Source organism: Hoplias malabaricus, chromosome 18 (genome assembly GCF_029633855.1).
Source record: "Hoplias malabaricus isolate fHopMal1 chromosome 18, fHopMal1.hap1, whole genome shotgun sequence".
Taxonomy (NCBI): domain Eukaryota; kingdom Metazoa; phylum Chordata; class Actinopteri; order Characiformes; family Erythrinidae; genus Hoplias; species Hoplias malabaricus.
In genome coordinates, this window is record NC_089817.1 from 15,076,684 (window position 1) to 15,094,682 (window position 17,999).

Genomic DNA, 17,999 nt, shown 5'->3' on the forward strand with positions numbered 1-17,999 from the left:
GGCACCTAGTGTTGATGTGCCAGGGATAAATAAGAAGGGCCTAACAGGACAGGTGTCCCAAATCGGCTCTTTTGGAATTGACTCCCTATAATGTTCCTTTGGGAGGCGATACCATCAAGACCAGCACACTGAAAATTCACACTATATTTTATAACAAAAAAAAAATAAAGTAAAAAACAATAAAGTCGTGTTTACTCTGTGGATTTTAATGCATAATAAAGAGGAAATGCTATCCAGTGTGTATCCCTGTTACACATGTAAACCAAACTAAGCTTCTTTTCTCTATTTGATTATGTTTCATGATTTAAACAAGCCCAGAAACTCAAAATTGTATGTGTTTTGGTAGACTCTGTTATGGCCATTTTGTATCTAGTGTTAGTCCTCAGATTTCAAAACAGCAGCTCATTTGAAAGTTGAGAGAGAAACGTTAGGGGTGCAGATTTTTGAATGTCAGTATACTCTGCTAGTAGTAATATACAAACATGTACCACATAGTGCCCCTAAAAAAATCATTGCTGATAGCCCATAGCATTAATTGTTGTACTAACCACAAAACAATTTCTGTTTTTAACTCCCATTTTGGATTACTGAGACAAATATATTCAATATTTATCAGTGTTACTGTGGAACAAACAATAGACTTACTAATTACTATTTTACTTCATAAAATTAATAACAACCCGCCCGCCCAAAAAAAAAAAAAAAAAAAAAAAAAAAAAAAAAAAAAAAAGAAAAGGAATGGACGACCCCCACTACACACACACACACACACACACACATCTTATCTATTAGGGTAATACACCCCTGGAATAGATTTTGATCAGACAGAGTTTTTGAATATATTCTGCTAATCTTTGAAATATATGTGAATCAAATTTTACACATTTACATATAGTACATCAGAATATCAGCTGTTATCTTTTATACTTTTCAAAAAAGATGTAATATAGTACATGCAGATATATGTATTTTATTTTTAAATAAATCACCTAATTTGTATATATGTTCTTTCATTTGGTGTCTGGTGTGTTTGTCTTTTAAATATTCATACCATAGTTAACAGTGTTTTTCGATTACTGAAAAGCACATTAGAACTGCCATTAATAACAGCACACTTAATTTAACATAATGAAGCATTAACCAGTAAATCTAGATAACCTCAAATAATCCAGGGTTGCCACAAAGATTTTTGGAGAGGGTTTAACTCAAACTGTACATACTTTCTGTTTTATTTGTTTATATTCTAATATTAGGGGGTTTTGATAGTTTTTTTACACCGTCTCCTCATGCTTAAATAGCTTTTTAAATTCTATTTTCCCAGCTATCTAAAACTTTTGCACAGTTCAATACATAAAACATCTTGAAATTAATGAATAAATCTCATTGACCGAGCTGTGACCACGCCCCCTGGAAACGTTTGAGTGACAGTATCTAAGGCAGCTCTGGGGAACATGTCTACGTCATGAGGTCATCCGGGAACTTGGGCGGGTTTTTGATTGACAGTCGTCATGGTAACGGCTCTTACTCGGCTTCCATTTTGTTCGTGCACTTTTTTTTGTGTCTCTCTTTCTTCCGTCGCCGCGGTCCGAGGCTCCGAGGCTTTGTGGCGGATCGCGGACGCGTTTTATCAACCGAGCGCAGGAGGAGGAGGAGAGAGGAGGGCGTCTCTCTCCGAGCGGAGCATTTTCTGAGGGGAGAATTTAGCCCCGGACCCCCGGGCGGCTGGAGCGCTGTTCGGCTGATGTCCGAGGTCCGCCGGGCCGCTCCGCTGCGCAGGTTTGGAAGGCGCGCCATTTTGTAAAAATTGACACACACACACACACACTGAAAAGGGAAGAAGTGTGTGGAGGAGGATGAGCTCTGCGCGGAGAGACACAGCCAGCGCGCCGACTCTCCGCAGCTCGTTTTCGGTGGATATGCGTTTGGGATCCGCAGCGTTGAGACGTGACGCGCGTCACTGACAGTCGAACCCTGCGCGGCGGAGAGGCAACATGTAAACTGGAGCTGCGCCTCTGCGACCGAGCGGCTGCAGTCGGATAAGTTTGTGTTTGACGGAGGTTTGTTTGAGTTTTGACGGAGTGGCGCTGTTGATTCGGAGACACAAAGTCAAACGACTCAGGGGCTTTTTAATGCTTATGTCTTTTTGAAGCTTCACGGGGGATCGGAACAGAAGAGGTCGGATTTTATCCTTCGCGGATTTACGGGGATCCTAACTGTTTGTTTTCAAGCCTATGAGGATATTTTATCTCCTCCGTAGCGATAGGGTAAGTTGTGGGAGTGTTGAAAAGCTACGGGATGTTAGCACGGGGTTGAACTCGGGTTCTTATTTGAAATTTCTCCTTCCACCTTAAATGGCACAGCGGTTAACTTACATTCTGGCGCCGGAGACTTGCTGAACTAGCGGAGGCTAAACATCGCTCTGGCTAAAGTTAGCCAGGTAGCTAACGTTAACCTTAGCTCTGCTAATTATCGCGCTCAAAAAAGGGCTAACGCACAGAAGAGCAATGGGAGCGGAACGCTACACGGCTCAGAGAGAGCTGTCTGGGACAGACCGTTCCTTTGAATAAAATAATTAATATGATGACTCAGTGTTACGACTAGCTGGTTATTTTTATTATTATTATTATTATTTTTACCATTTTTAACCTTCCAGCTAATAGTAGTAATGTTATCGCTTTGGCCTGTAAAAATACGCCTGTCTCCATTAAACCACACCAAATGTTCGCAGATTTTGGAACATTTAGTGTTGGTATAGAGCCAAAATTGGACAAAACAAACAAGCTTTGAAACATATTAATCATTTTTAGCCAACATCATTAACGTCAATTTCTTCTCGGCTTATCGGCCGTTAGCAAGGCAGGCTAACGCCGCGAAAATTAAATTGGCTTCCTATTCTCTTCTCAGTGTCTCTCTTTCCACCTTAAATGGTACAGCAGCTATATTCTGGCGCCTTAGCCTCAGGCACCAGAATGGAGCTGCTGAACTATTTAAGGTGGAAAGGAAAATTCTGATAAGCTAAGTTCTGCTTGGTGCTAGTCACAGGTACCTGTGACATCTCTCCTGGACAGAGCTAGCGATAACGGTAGACTGACGAGCTCAACCTTTAACGGCCACAAACACGAGTAAGGCCAGTACAATTTAAATAGCTCTTACAATCTTTTGTCAGATACTACATTAAAACCGACGTTATTTTAACATAAAAACCTGCCAATGACAGCCAGCTAACGTTAATGTTTCCATCATTTTTAGTTCCCCGTGCTGCCTGACGTGTGTGTATATTAAGAATAGTACATATATCTGTATATTGTTTGCCTATATTGTACGTTCCAAATCAGTACGAGACAACAGTTGTTTGAAAACATTGACATTGAGGGTCCATGTATCAGTAACTACAGCTGGTTCCTTTTCCAATTTGAAGAGAATGAGGTGTTTCTCGCAAGGGACGATGTTTTTAACGTAACTGCTTGATAATTCGTGTGGCACGTAGTCAATTTATATTATGTTCAGGCTCAGTAAGTGCTTATAAAGCAACCTCGATTGTTTTAGAACATTTTACCTTCCTTATTACACTCTAACCTATCAGCCTGTGAGTTCCCGTGTGTTTTTGTTTACATCTGATTCACTGCTTGCATCAGTGCAGTCCTGTGGTCCTTATAACGAGAGTGATTATGCACTCATTTAACTATCATATACTGACATAAGTGCCTAGGTTGTGGCAAACCTTAAATAATGCAGTAATCCAACTTTAAAAGCCTTAAAAATCAATATGTTCAAACACAAGTGCTCACTTGGATCCAGACCATCTTTATTTTCTGTTTTAAGCTTAGTCTGCCAAGTGACAGCTCCTAGTACCAGCTCTCAAACTGTAAAGATTGTATTTAGTGTTTCTAAATGTACATTCAATTTCTTCCAGAATATCTTGAGGTTTGTAGGTAGTGATTTAAAAGACTATAAACCTTTTGTTAAAAGAGTGAGGAAAACAATATAACCCTATATATTACAATTTTAAACATGTTTTCTGTAACACAAATTTGAAGCATGTATTAATTATTTTTTTTTTTTTGAATTTACACCTTAGGATTTTGACTGGTATTTTTAAAACGTCGAGTTCTGCTATTGTTAAGTAGTCTTACAAGTGGGGTGTTCTTTGCAGATCCACACCAATGATTGAACAAGTTGAAGAGAAGTCAGAACATCAAATGTTGAAAGACCCTGCTGTGGCTCCAGGGTTATTCTCACATAGAAACCACTTGCAAGTTGGTTCAGGTAGCATATATTTTGGTTTTTAATTTCCAGAGAAATTAGTCTTGATTCCCAAAATTCACAGCCTTAGTAGGAAATGGACAGTTAGGCCTAGGGTGATAGCTGTTTTCTTAAAATCTTATTTCATGATTTCCTCAGTAACATTTTTTATGTTTATGAACTATAATGTTATATATAAATGTATATTCTCCCTCCAAATATACTAAATCTCCCTATTGGTTTTCTTTGTAGTGTGCTGTGGATTGCAGATGGACTCCCCTGCCAGGATGATATGAGATTTGCCAGAGGACGATGCATACAGGTTAGTCATTCTTAAATCAAGAAATCGCTAAAGCGTCTTAGTAACAACGGTGGCTATGGGCTGTCCAGAGTTTGTGTACATATTGACCTTGCATTGGCTATTAGAAACTGAGGAATGTGGTGTAAGATGATGCTTTATGAAACAAAACGGTCTATATATTTTGTCTATTCGTCACTGTTGAATGTAAACAAATTCGGCTATGAACTATGGAAACTGACACTGGGATCCCCATGGGCTTATGTGTAGTCCATGTCCACTGTGGTCTCTCAAAACTGACAAGGCACGTGTCCCCTGTGTATTATGTCTGTGCTGGCAGTTGGGTGAGTTGGAAACATCATGCAGGGTTTCATAGAAATATCTGAATCTGTGTTGTGGACGCATTTGGAAACACATTCTTAACTTTTTGCCTAAATATCTAACAATATAAGTTGGAGACATTCTAACTTGTTTAGGATGTTTTAGATTAGATGTAATCTTTATTGGCTCCATTCACTCTATATATCAAACGTATGTCCTATATGTTCTATAAGTGTTATTTTTACAATCAAATTGTCCACTAAATGTCCAGTAGGGAGAAGTACACTCTGTGTTTGTATCTCCAGTATATGTTTTGGGTGTCCTGCATTGTTTTAGATATTGAAGCCATGGTTTTATGACCTGTACCATGGAGTAGGGGACTATCTGAGATTCTGTCTGTTTGGGATCTGAGCGTCATGTATGTAAGGAAGGAGTTTGCGTTGAGGAGTGAATCACTCTTGCATGAAGTTCTCTATATTTAGGGCAAACATGCTCCTCAACTATAAATGTTTAAAAATATAGGCCATGCTCCCTTCTGGCAGCTGCCGCACATTTTCTGCTCCTGTCTCCAGGGTCAGCTATCAAGAGTTCCTTTCTCGGAGAAACTGATTCCGGGTTCCTAACCCGTGAGCTTTTCTGTCAGCAAATACTGTGTTAAACTGCGCTGGGAAATGTGTCAAAGTGCAATGCAATTTCATGCCTGTTACCCGTTTTCCTATTGGATCGCGCGTCGCCGCTTTGCCCTAGCAACAAAAGTGGGTTATTTGCATACCCTTTCCCGATTGGCTGGCGCTGTGGCGGCGCGGCGAATCGCGCCGCATCTTCCTGGTGGTAGGCTATGCTAATGAGGCACTGTTGCTGGGGTTGAGAGCGCCGGTTGCCAGTGTGGTTCTGGTGCATTGTGACTGCCTGGTGAGAGACGGTGATAAATGAGGACTTAATGATCTGCACAATTCCCTCTCACTCGCGCGCACACACACGTTCACATTCTCAAAACGGGCTCTACACCGTCCGCCAGGCCGCGTTTACGGTTTAAGGCTCAAGTTTAAAACCGAGCAGTGTCGCAAACGCTGTGGAAAGCAGGCGGCTCGCTCCGTTTCCTGCGCGGGCACGCGTTTGGTTTCATTGTTTTTTTTTTTTTTGTGTTTTTTTTTTTCCTTGTTCTTTTTGCCGAATCCCTGTGTCGCTCGCCTGAAATAAACCCGTCCCTTCTCTCATGTGAGACGACGTTCAGTTGAGTAAAATAACATTAATTTTCCTTCTTTTAAGCTTTCAAACAAATGACAACTCTCTTGATACCACTTTACAAAAAGACGACCCTTATAAAGATTTATTAAAGGTTTTTATAAGGCCTGCTAATAGTTAACAATTAGGACATAAACACGTTATACTTAATCAATAAGCAGTTAGAGCGTATAAATAAAAAGCAGCTGTGATCTGTGGTATAGTCCAAAGTTTGGACGCCTCTGGTCATTTGACATGCTTTGTTCATTTTCTAAGTGAAAATACGTTAACACCTCTACAAGTGACAAACTTAAATATGGTGTTGGTCTGCTTGTTTTAGACCAGTTTTGATGTAATTGCTTGTTTGAATCTATTGGCCAGAGATGTAATAAAAGTATATGCGAATATGTGTTGTATGTTTTGGGTAAGCCAGATTTAGTTTCATACTCCATATACTAAATTCAATAAATCAACAGTAATTGTGCAGTGACATGTTGATGTATACGGTCTTTAAAGAGAACCTCTGATTATTTTCATTTAGAATTTTACCAGAATATGTCAGTGGACCAGAGGCATCCAAACTTCTACATATGATATCCATACATTTACTTATGAAGCTGCAGTGTAGTGCTGTCTGATGAAGAAGACAAAGATTGGTAACTGGCAAGATGTGAGTTTTAAAAGAATAGGTATGCTCAAGTTTTGAGAGGCAACAGGTCACTGTTACCTATATATGTGATGTGTCAGATTTATGACATTATTCACAACCGTCAATAAAACTAGTTTGTCTCATTCATCATCTTTTTGTGTCCTTTTATTTTTAAGATACCTTATTCCTCTGATTTCTTGGTGACCATGCATGTCGTTTGTTCAAGTGTTGATCAGTAATGTAACACTGTAGGGAACCTGATAGTTAAAGGTGTGTGGAGTTTATTGGAGAGAAAGCGGACTGTAGCGATACTTGAAGAATGTATGTGTTAGAAGTATGGATGCCGCTGTACTGTTGTTGAGCTTTTCTGTTTGATGGGGAACCAGCTGAGTCATAAACACACACACACACACACACACACTTACACACAGCTCCAATTATGCACGCTCTCTCCCTCATATTATACAGTGCCACCAAGCTACCCTTGCAGAGCTGTGTGAGGCTGAGGGGGAGTGGGTGAGAGAGATGGGAGTGATATTGTAGACCTACTGTATGCCTCCATCCTGTATGTTCCCTCGCATCCACTGTAATAGCTGCCTACTGATTTTTCTTGCAGTCTAAATGCATCGAATGAGCTTATCGTTTGTTTATTTAAAGTGAGGAAAAACACATTTTTATTTCAACAAATTACAGCCATGTTCTTCATTTTTATTTTGCATTTGTTTTATATTTATGTTTTTAAAAGAAAAGGCAAAACCTTGTGTGGTCTGATCAGTGACCATCATTCTCTCAGGATCATATATTATGTGTTATTACAAAATATTATTACAAAGTATTATTTTCAGAATGCCTAATTATCAAGTTAATGACCATATATATTTCTACTAACATTATTTATTATTATGAAACTGTATGATCAGTTAAGTCTTAAGCTTATGTAAGTTTATGTTGCCTCCCTAGTCAATATTGCCCAGCCCATGTCAATAGCATCCTATCCCACCATATAGCTATTATTTTTCCACTGAAAACCTTTCCACTTACCAAAACTCATTGAGATGTTTTATAAAAGACACGTTTTTCTAGTTGAACATAATTGGTCTACTACCTATTTGATCTGTGCAGCAGGTAGTCAGTTTAATGTGTTTAGGTTAAGCTGATGGAGGGTGTTAGTGCTTGAAAAGTGCAATCTGAATCATTATTGAAACTTTTTGCCTTCTCCTTGCATTTTATTAAATGTCTATTATTGAGTTGGTATGTTTTTGTTTGTTTGGTTCAGTGTTTGCATCAGTGCAGTCCTGAAGTTATTTAGGTGTGATTACAACCTCTTTTTATAGTATATATTTAACCTGAAAATCTAGATTGTGACAAGATTAAACAATAGGGTGCCCCAAGATTTTAGAAGGTGAACCACCAGTATAGCCTTTTTCAGAATGGATACTGATATGTTTCTGGCTGGATTTCTGGTATGTCCTCATTTAGTATCTTGCCTAGCTTGCTTATAACACCAAACTTCTGGGATTGTTTGTTGTTCTGTGGAATATTATTCATATTTTCTGGTCCTCACATCTACTATATATTATATATTCGCTCTATTTAGAGGAAAAAAAAACTTCTTAACATTCAATGGAATCAATGTTTTTAGACCAAGTAATTTTGGAGCATTTCTATTGGTCCGTTCACCAATTGAAAAAAATGCAGATACTTGTTTTTGTTTGGACAGCAAAGATAAGTAATTGTGAGAATTAACGTATGACCCACTTACACACACAATGTCATGAAGTTTAAAAAATCTTTCCACAAATAATCCAGTTACATGTTTATAACACAGTCCTGATTTTGGATTTGTAGGCATACATGTGAATCAGTTTATTGTTCACTGAGTATTTTGAGGAACAATAAATCCTTCTGCTTTTGAGGGACTGTAACAAGTGCTAGGCGTAATCTTGTGACAAAAACATGATCGCATGTTGCTGTTTTAGTCTGTGCTTTTTTGGATATGTTGAAACCTGATCTTCGGTTATGGAGACAGACTATTCTCACCAGAGGATACATTAGACAGTCACATCATTTAAAACATTTACATAAGTTGTTCAGTCATATTCCAAGTCTTTGGCCATGTTTGAGATTATGAGGGGAGGTGGAGATGATGTTTGTCTTCCCATAATTTTTTGCCTGGCTTGTTTGGGTCCAGATGGTGTGAATGCAGGGTATACTTAGCTCCCATATTTCTATACAATTTTGTTTGTGAAGGATTGGATAATTACAGTTAAAACATGACATGTTTAATGACATGGGGGTCCCAAATCTAACTATCTACTTTTGTGAATCTGTTAAGAATTATTTCCCTCAACATATATAACATTTTAAATGCCTGATATAGTTGCTGTTTTTCCTGGCTCCTTATTTTCATGGTTATGTCTGTCCATAACACATGTCTCTTGTGTCATTGCAGGAGGAGAGACCTCAGCATGCAAACCCTCGTCTGTTCGGCTTGCTCCTTCGTTTTCGTTCAATGCGGCAGATGTGCAGATGGCTGCGCAGACGCCCCATTCTCACCTGCCGTTCAGTGACGGCCACCAGCCGAGTGCTGACCCACCGGCCCCTGTGCTGCCCTACGGCCCACAGGCCCCGCAGCTCAACACCACCCAGGTACCAGCTTGGTCCCCATCGCCACCCACATAAACAAGGCATCATTCAGCCTAAAACATGGATTATGAATGAAGTCATGTATGCTAATATTATAGTTATGAAGTCAACTCTTTTTATATAGTATATTCTATAAAGTATCTGCACACATGGCTTAGATCTTCACTAACCACTCTCACTTACCATACCCATTCCTATGGGATTATTCTTTCCAGTAGCCAGCATGAGGCAGGTTTTGCTACACTCAAGCCATATATATATTTTTTTATTCTACACACACACCACACCCTTGGAAACAACTGTCCTCTAATTCTACATGCTTATAATCATACGCCATCCTACAAGGTGGCACCCCCTCTAATTTGACATATTGTGCTGTTTAATTACTTTTTTAAGTAATAGTCCAAGCAGTGTTACAGTGCTTCTTATTCATTAACTATTCTAAATATTTCAAAGGTTTCATCCTCCAAGACTCTTTTCAATGCAGGCTATAACAATAGTATATGCATTGTGAGTTCTTATTTTATTTATTATTTTTATTATTAATATATTTTTTTTTATTATAGGTGACTGCTGATGTTGTGATGTTACAAAGGCGGATCCCCCAGTGCTTTCGGGATCCGGCTACAGCTCCCTTAAGAAAACTCTCCATTGAACTGATCAAAACCTACAAACACATTAACGAGGTCAGACCAACATCACTTGCTGTTCATAGGGCCTACAAGGCACTGTACAGATCTAGTGTGTAGACCACATTATTACTTATTGTTACTATATAATAATTTAGACATTTCTGCTTTCTTATTTCAGGTTTACTATGCAAAAAAGAAACGGCGTCACCAACAGGGCCAAGGGGAAGACTCAAGTAATAAGAAGGAGAGGAAGATCTACAATGACGGTTATGACGATGACAACTTTGACTACATCGTCAAAAACGGCGAGAAATGGATGGATCGTTATGAAATTGATTCACTGATAGGCAAAGGTTCCTTTGGACAGGTGGGTCTCAACAACTTAGCTTTCTTCTAAAGCATCTTACACTACTGTTTTGTCAGAAAGTTATTTGACAAGGTAAAACGAAGGTCTTACTTAATTTAATGCCTTCTCAGTGGACTCGAGATTCTGCCTGGTCATACTGGGTCTTGAATTAGTTGTCATCAAGTGTATTTGTCTCCCCCTTCTGGCAGGTTGTGAAGGCCTATGACCGCCTGGAGCAGGAGTGGGTTGCCATTAAGATCATAAAGAATAAAAAGGCTTTTCTGAACCAAGCACAGATCGAAGTACGGCTCCTGGAGCTCATGAACAAGCATGATACGGAGATGAAGTACTATATAGGTAATGAAAATCCGTGTTGTGTTTGCAGTTAAAATTATACATGGAATATTCAATCACGTAACAAATTATCAGCGTCTTATAAGTAAAGCAATACAGAACTGTGTCGCCCTTTTTTAATGGCTAATGGCGCCATCTAGTGTTTCTATTGGAGTTTTTAATTTTATTTATTTATTTATTACAATGCATAGTAACTGAAATGGGTTGGTTAGTGCAACAGTTAAGGGTTGGTTTATTTATTCATTTATTTATTATTTTTTACATACCAGTTAAGAGAAATGTGTGCACATGACATTGTTTCTTTTAAAATCATACAAAATACACTTTTAATAGGCTGTTTTGCTCATAGTGTTGATATTTCCACCACCTCTCTTGTTCTGTCACCAGTTCACCTGAAACGTCACTTCATGTTTCGGAATCACCTGTGTCTGGTGTTTGAGATGCTGTCCTACAACCTGTATGACCTACTGCGGAACACAAATTTCCGCGGCGTTTCCTTAAACTTAACACGGAAATTCGCACAGCAGCTGTGCACGGCACTACTCTTCTTGGCCACACCTGAACTCAGCATCATCCACTGTGACCTCAAACCCGAGAACATCCTGCTCTGCAATCCCAAGAGATCTGCGATCAAGATTGTCGACTTTGGCAGCTCCTGCCAGCTGGGACAAAGGGTGTGTAGGCTTTCAATGCTTTTTATTTTTGTTTAGTTAATTGTTTATATTCTTTGATCAGTTTTTATATGCAAATTATTGACTACCCTAAAATGATCAAAAACATCAGAGGGCGGGGGTGGGCACAGACAAGTCAAGGAGAAACAAAGATATGCTCCTTGTAGGTTTATTTATTTATGATTTTTAAGTTTGTTTTCCTTTTCTCCTCAGATATACCAGTACATTCAGAGCCGGTTCTACCGTTCCCCAGAGGTGTTGTTGGGCATGCCATATGACCTGGCTATAGATATGTGGTCACTGGGCTGCATCCTAGTAGAGATGCACACTGGAGAGCCTCTGTTCAGCGGAGCCAATGAGGTACAGGTTTAGAGGTTTAGCTGAAAGCATATACTCTGTGGTGCAAACCATAGGTATGTGGAAGTGTTTAATAGCTGTTTCTCAGTATTATTTTATGCTACCTTTGTTGTAGGTGGACCAAATGAACAAAATAGTGGAAGTTCTGGGCGTCCCACCAAGTCACATTCTGGACCAGGCACCGAAAGCAAGGAAGTTTTTTGAGAAGATGTCTGACAGCACATGGTGTGCAAAGAAGACCAAAGATGGAAAACGGGTCTGTGTTTTTTCAGTATTTTCTCTCTTTGGCAAGAAATGCGTGGTTTAAAGCTGCATTCAGGATCACTTAAGCTTACAGGCCAGTTTGTCGCTTTGTGGCAAATGCCAGCACATGGTTTCCATGCCTAGGTTGTCTATTGTGCTTTTTTAGGATATTAAAGAAATCTTTCTGTTTTGCTATTATGACCATTTTGTGGGTGTGCGCTTGCAGTAATTTTGAGTTTTCTCCTTTCCCTTCATGCAGTATAAGCCAGCAGGCTCTCGTAAGCTGCACAATATTCTGGGTGTTGAGGCAGGTGGTCCAGGGGGTCGTAGATCTGGTGAGTCTGGACATGCTGTTGCAGACTACCTGAAGTTTAAGGACCTGATCCTGCGAATGTTGGACTATGACCCCAAGAGCCGCATCCAGCCCTACTATGCCTTGCAGCACAGTTTCTTCAAGAAGACAGCTGATGAGGGCACAAACACCAGCAGCAGTGTGTCTACCAGCCCAGCGCTGGAGCAGTCTCAGTCGTCTGGAACCACCTCCAGTACCTCCTCTAGCTCAGGTCTTCCATCTGCTGCCATTACACTTCCTCTGATTAATTTCTCTGTAATGACTGCATTTGATTCTACAGTTTGACACTGATGGCACTGCATTTGCTGCATGTGTCTGATTTCACTGGGTTTACTGGCAGTTCCTGATGCTATTCCCTTTCACCATTAGTACTCATCCCCAAAGTCTTAGTTGTCATTATCTGGTAGGGGAGCTATTTTAGTTTGTTTGCCACTGTTTTTACTGTTAGTATATGATACTGCTGCTTGTATTTTCAGTGTCTGATTATTGTCTCTCACTGCTTGTACTGTTAGTGTCTCATGTCAGTGCCTTTACTTTTATAACAGTAAGCTATAGATATAGTCACTGCATGAGTCAGTGAGCTAGCAATTCTAGCAAAGAACAATTTCTGACAGATCTGTTTTGACAAGTCAAAACTAGGAAGTAAGTATTTTCTAACCTGGAAATGAAGTGTCATCATGACAGACAATAAAGAAACAAGAAAATCGACTTGCTTCTAGACTTGCAATTTTGTGGTGGTAAGGGACTGTAGATGTTTGGCTTTTCTGAACTGGAAGGTACTAGTTTATCTAGTGCATATTTGCAGTGTATAAGTACTAGTATTTGTCATTGAGCACCAAGCAAAATAAATGCAAGACTGTTCTGTATAATATGTTCATGTATTGGTGTACAGCAGACTATTGCAGTTTCCACACTAAGGTTTAAATAATGTTGGCGGTATGATTACAGGAGGTTCTTCTGGAACGAGTACCAGTGGACGTGCTCGCTCTGATCCCACCCATCAGCACCGGCTCAGTGGAGGCCATTTCAGCGCTGCTGTAGGCATGGACTGCCACAACCTCTGCCCTCAGGTATGCAGTCAAATGACACACATTCTTCTCTTTGTCTGTCATTTTACCTTTGGACACAAACTCAGAACACAAGGAATAGTAGTGCTACACTTCGGTTACTGTGTGTCCTAATTTATTTATGATACCTAGTTTGACCTATTTCAATGGTTTTATCTGTGCACATGTCAGACAAGGCAGGCTTTTGCCCCTGCGTTGGGCTGGGTCGGTGGAGATGGACTTCAGCAGGCTGCCGGAGAGACTCACCCTGTCCAAGAGACTACCTTCCATGTGCCTCCACACCAGCCCAAACCCTTGCACCCCCACAGCTCCCACCACCACCACCATCACCATCACCACCACCATCATCACCCCCAGCACGGGCAGGGCCCGGCACGGCCGCGGCCCAGACTGTATTCGCCCTCTCATAGCGCCTCCACGCAGGACTCCATGGAGGTGTCCCATGGTCACCTGTCCATGACCTCCCTGTCTTCCTCGGCCTCCTCCTCATCAACGTCCTCATCGTCCACGGGGAACCATCACCAGGCCTACCAGAGCCGCCCGCTGCCGCTCGGTCTGGGCTATAGCCACCCCGGTGGGATGAGCCTGGGCCTGGGTGCCTTCTCCAACCCGCGCCAGGAGACCGGCATGGCAGGACATCCCTCTTATCCGCTTGCCACGAACTCGGGCCCAGGCCACTACATAGCAGAGACTCACATGGGCCTGCGTCAGGGTCTGGACCGAGAGGACTCACCAATGGCCGGAGTATGCGTGCAGCAGAGCTCTGTGGCCAGCTCCTGACTACGCTGAGAACGCTTTTTCCTGTGTGTGTGTTTTTAAAACGCTGGTGTTTTCAAAAAAGTGCATAGAGATTAAAAGCTGCTGTAAAGAGAAGGGAGATGATGACTGACGCTGTAGCGCCGAGCCCCCACCCCATCCAACCCCTGCGCCATGCGCATTCAAAACTCCCCTCTGCTCACTGCTGGAGACCTCTGTTTCAGTCAGTTACCGTTTTTTGCTTGGAACATTTTCAAGTGAATTTGATTTTATTATAAAGAAAAAATGAAAGTTTCATGCATTGTCACCTATTCCTTTTCATTCAGCTCTTTTTAATTGCTTATTAACATATGCACCTTCCTGACAGCCGTGAGATTAGGGTTTTGTTTAAGGTCTGGGAGAAGTTCCAGTGGTCGGGAGACGGACGTTGTCTGCCTGTAATACAGTGCAGTTGGAAGAAAATCTATCTCCAACGGTTACTCTTAAATGCCATCTTTTTCTTACCCAGCTTGTTTTAAAAGTTCTTTCTTCATGTTGTGCAATTCTATGCTTTTGAGTTGAGCTTTCAGAGCAGCAGCATTAGAGAGCAGGTGCACTGTGTGGGGCTCACCTTTAGAGGGCGCAAGTCTCTTCCCTAAAAGAGAGCAAGTATTCGGGTCTCTCCGGTCAAATGGTGCAGTTTGAGAGTCTCTCCCCTAGAGGGCTGTCTGTGGGTCCTGGCGCAGCAGCAGCAGCATGCTGGTGTTAGTTGAATTAGGATCTCTTAAGTGGGCAGTGGAGCAGGCAGGCAGGAGCCTGGTACTGGAAGCGGTGGACAGCAAGTTTGAAATATGGCCTTATCACGCACTGAATGAAGTGAAGCTGGACATTACCCTTAAAGTAAAAAAAAATAGCTTTCCTGTATTTTTCAAGTCTGGAGTACACAAGTCTTTACACATGAAAAATAGGAAACAGAGTATGAGAATGGTTATTTGAGGCCTTTCTTACCTAGAAGTCTACTCTTTGAGAGTCTTTTTGCTGGGCCTTGTGAATTCACAGAAGTAGTACTGCAAGTCAAATGGAATCAGCTACAACTGTGTCCCTTACTGCTTTATATATATATTTTTTCTTGCTTTCTCTTCGCTTCAATTTAATTTTGTTGTATTTGGCATGTGATTTATTTTGATCCTCTGCACATTTTTTTTTATTTTCTCTTCACCCTTGAAATCTTAACATGCAGAAGTTTGTGTGACTGCTTTTTTATTTTTAATTTTTTTTTGCCTCACAATTATGCTGTGAATTTTAGGAGAGTTTATTTTCCCTTTTGATAATTTATTGTACCAAAGCAGTTTTTTTTATCTTTTTTTCTTTTTTTTTTTTTTAATAGCACATAGATGTCTGTAACCAATAATGTAGCAGTTGTGCACTTTGAAACAAGGTGTATCAGACCTTTTTTAAATGTCAGTAAAAATGGCTGTATCTATTGCTTTATTGAAACTGGAACTGGTGTTTAATGCAGCACATTTACTGAGAGCTGGATCCAGAACAGTATCCAGGTTTTTTTGTTTTGTTTTGTTTTTTTTTTCTTTTTTTGTTTTTTTTTTCTTTTTTTGTTTTCCTTTCTTTCATTTTTTTTTATACCAGAAAACATCGAAAAACAACTGAAAACACAACTCTTTTGCGTGGGTAGATTTTAGTTTTGCTTCGCTCTGTGAGATGGAGGGAGGGTCAATGCCTGTGCTGTTGGCTGCTCTGCAGGTTCCAGAGCTTCAGGGTAAGCCGCTGACCATCTTGGTGACCCCTTTGGCCCTGCAGCAGAGTACAAGAGGAGAAGCGGCATGCTGTGTCTCTGATTAGACGGCTATTTCTTGAGGTGCCTGATTTATCTGGGTTCCACTGCCTTAAACATTCAGCACCGCCGCTCCTGAAAGAACAGTCCAGCCCCCTGTGTTCAGGATCACATTCAGCCCACCCTTCTAGGCTCCGACAGAAAGCTGCGGGCTCAGACGAGCGCAGGGGTTGAGACATGCGAGAACACACCCTGGTCTACTGAACTGCCTCTCTATCGCTCGCACTCTCTTTCTTTCTTCCCTTTCACTAACGCTATCTTCATACCTCGCTCTCTTGTCTCGCCCTGTCTTGCTCACTCTGTTTCCGCTCCCTGTCTTGCTCGCTCTCTCCATGTGAGTGATGATGATGCCTATAAATACAAGGTAAATGGTCCTATAGGGTTCATATTCTCGGCCAGCAGCAAAAGACAGCTAATGGGAGGAGTCCATGAAACCCAGGCTTCAGGTGTTTACTTTGTGACCCCATTTTAATAGCTGAAATAGAATTTATGTACATATTTATATTTTTTTAATAAAGGAAGTTTAGAACTCACTACTTTTTTCCTAATGGTATTTTGAGTACATTTAAGTCAGCTTGGTGACCATGCAGTGGAACTCTCTGTGGTAGTCAATGGGTATCAGTGCTTCCAGCCCAAAGTAGTTGACAATGCCAGTACAAATGCAAAACTCTAGGGTTTAAAATCTAACAGGAGAGTAGATCTTCATACCTTAAATATAATAGACAGGGTATAGTGTGTGGATGTGTGTCTACAATCCGAATGACGGCAGTGTTTTCATATATTCGTATACATAAGAGATTATGTATGCCTAGTACGGGAAATATTTTTGTTGTGTTAATTTGGCACAAGCTTCAACAAATGGGTCTGTGTGAAGAGGGGAAGGAAAAAAAATGAACGTAGGCTATTGCTGTAGGTGCATGTGTCGAAGTGCACAGTTGTCGTTTACACACACAGTCTGAACCGTGCATCCTCGGAATAAAGTCAGCTCTTAACACTGAGTTCCATAACCGCAACTCCCCCAGGATGAGCGCAGACCCCACTGCGGCTACCACCCATAGCCCCCCTGCCCTTTACCCCTTTTCCGAGCCCTGATTTCTGACTCCCCAGGCCTCCACACCCACTTCAGAGTCTCCACTCTTTCTCCCTTTGGTTCCAGGACATCTGATGTGCACTGCAGAGCTGAACAGCATGGCAGAAGGATAAGTACCTTTTATCCACAGATTGTACGATCAGGACTTTCTGTGTAAAGTAAAATGTTACTGAGAGGCAGAAATGGACAAACCCTTTGTACTATATTCAAGCGGTCTTATGTATGACATAAAAAGTTGCTTAAATTTTGCCTGTCTCATTTGTTTTTCTATTCTGTCCAACTGATGGAGACTGTTTTTGTCTGGCTGTCTTGTGGCTTCATTTATGACTCGAGGGAATCAAAGGCCGGTGCTTCTCAAGTGTTTCTGGGTAAGAATGTTCATCGGTGCTTTCAGTGCTCTTGGAGAGGACATAAAGGTGTCAAGTGCTCATAGAGCAACACTCTACACAGGTTCATAAATGAGATGCCAATTTGACCAGAACCGACTTCATCCTCTCTTTATCCTTTAGAATAGCCTTATATAAATATAAAAGTGAGTTATATTCATGTTGACAAGCCGGTGAATCAAACACAATATACACTTCCAACACAGGTCACCCTGCCTGAACAAGCTGACTAAAGCAGTGTGCCACAATAATTACAGAGGGCCAAGTTTCATGTTGCCTTCTGTGACAAATTGGGGACACTGGAAATACAAATTGATTTTAGATGCTTGAAAGATGCTTTTCTTGAAACGTACAAAGTCAGGAAAACCGTCACTGTTGTGATATCTTCGCTGTCACTGGTGGTACCTTTCATATACTGTACCTTTAGTTAGGAACATAATTGTACATTTTAAAATTGTGTTGATTAGATGCACTCAATTTCATCTCCAGGACTTCTATTATGTTCTTTTATTTTACTCAATACCATAATGAAAGATT

At 40.8% G+C, this 17,999-nt stretch overlaps 1 protein-coding gene across 5 annotated transcripts; it reads left to right on the plus strand.

Moving 5' to 3' along the window:
- Positions 1-1,540: 1,540 nt before the first annotated feature.
- On the plus strand, positions 1,541-17,297 carry dyrk1aa (dual-specificity tyrosine-(Y)-phosphorylation regulated kinase 1A, a). Of its 5 annotated transcripts, none has more exons than XM_066650813.1 (13): positions 1,541-2,264; positions 4,154-4,266; positions 4,495-4,564; positions 9,187-9,383; positions 9,947-10,066; positions 10,191-10,379; positions 10,568-10,715; positions 11,100-11,386; positions 11,597-11,743; positions 11,856-11,996; positions 12,243-12,546; positions 13,284-13,405; positions 13,574-17,297. In XM_066650813.1, the coding sequence occupies exons 3-13, from the start codon at positions 4,555-4,557 to the stop codon at positions 14,180-14,182; spliced, it is 2,274 nt and encodes a 757-aa protein (XP_066506910.1). In that variant the 5' UTR covers positions 1,541-2,264; positions 4,154-4,266; positions 4,495-4,554; the 3' UTR covers positions 14,183-17,297. The 5 variants fall into 5 exon arrangements, with proteins under 5 accessions (XP_066506910.1, XP_066506911.1, XP_066506912.1 ...); XM_066650814.1 differs by lacking the exon at positions 4,154-4,266 and having other exon boundaries at positions 1,541-2,057; positions 2,150-2,264; XM_066650815.1 differs by having other exon boundaries at positions 1,541-1,776.
- Positions 17,298-17,999: the final 702 nt, after the last annotated feature.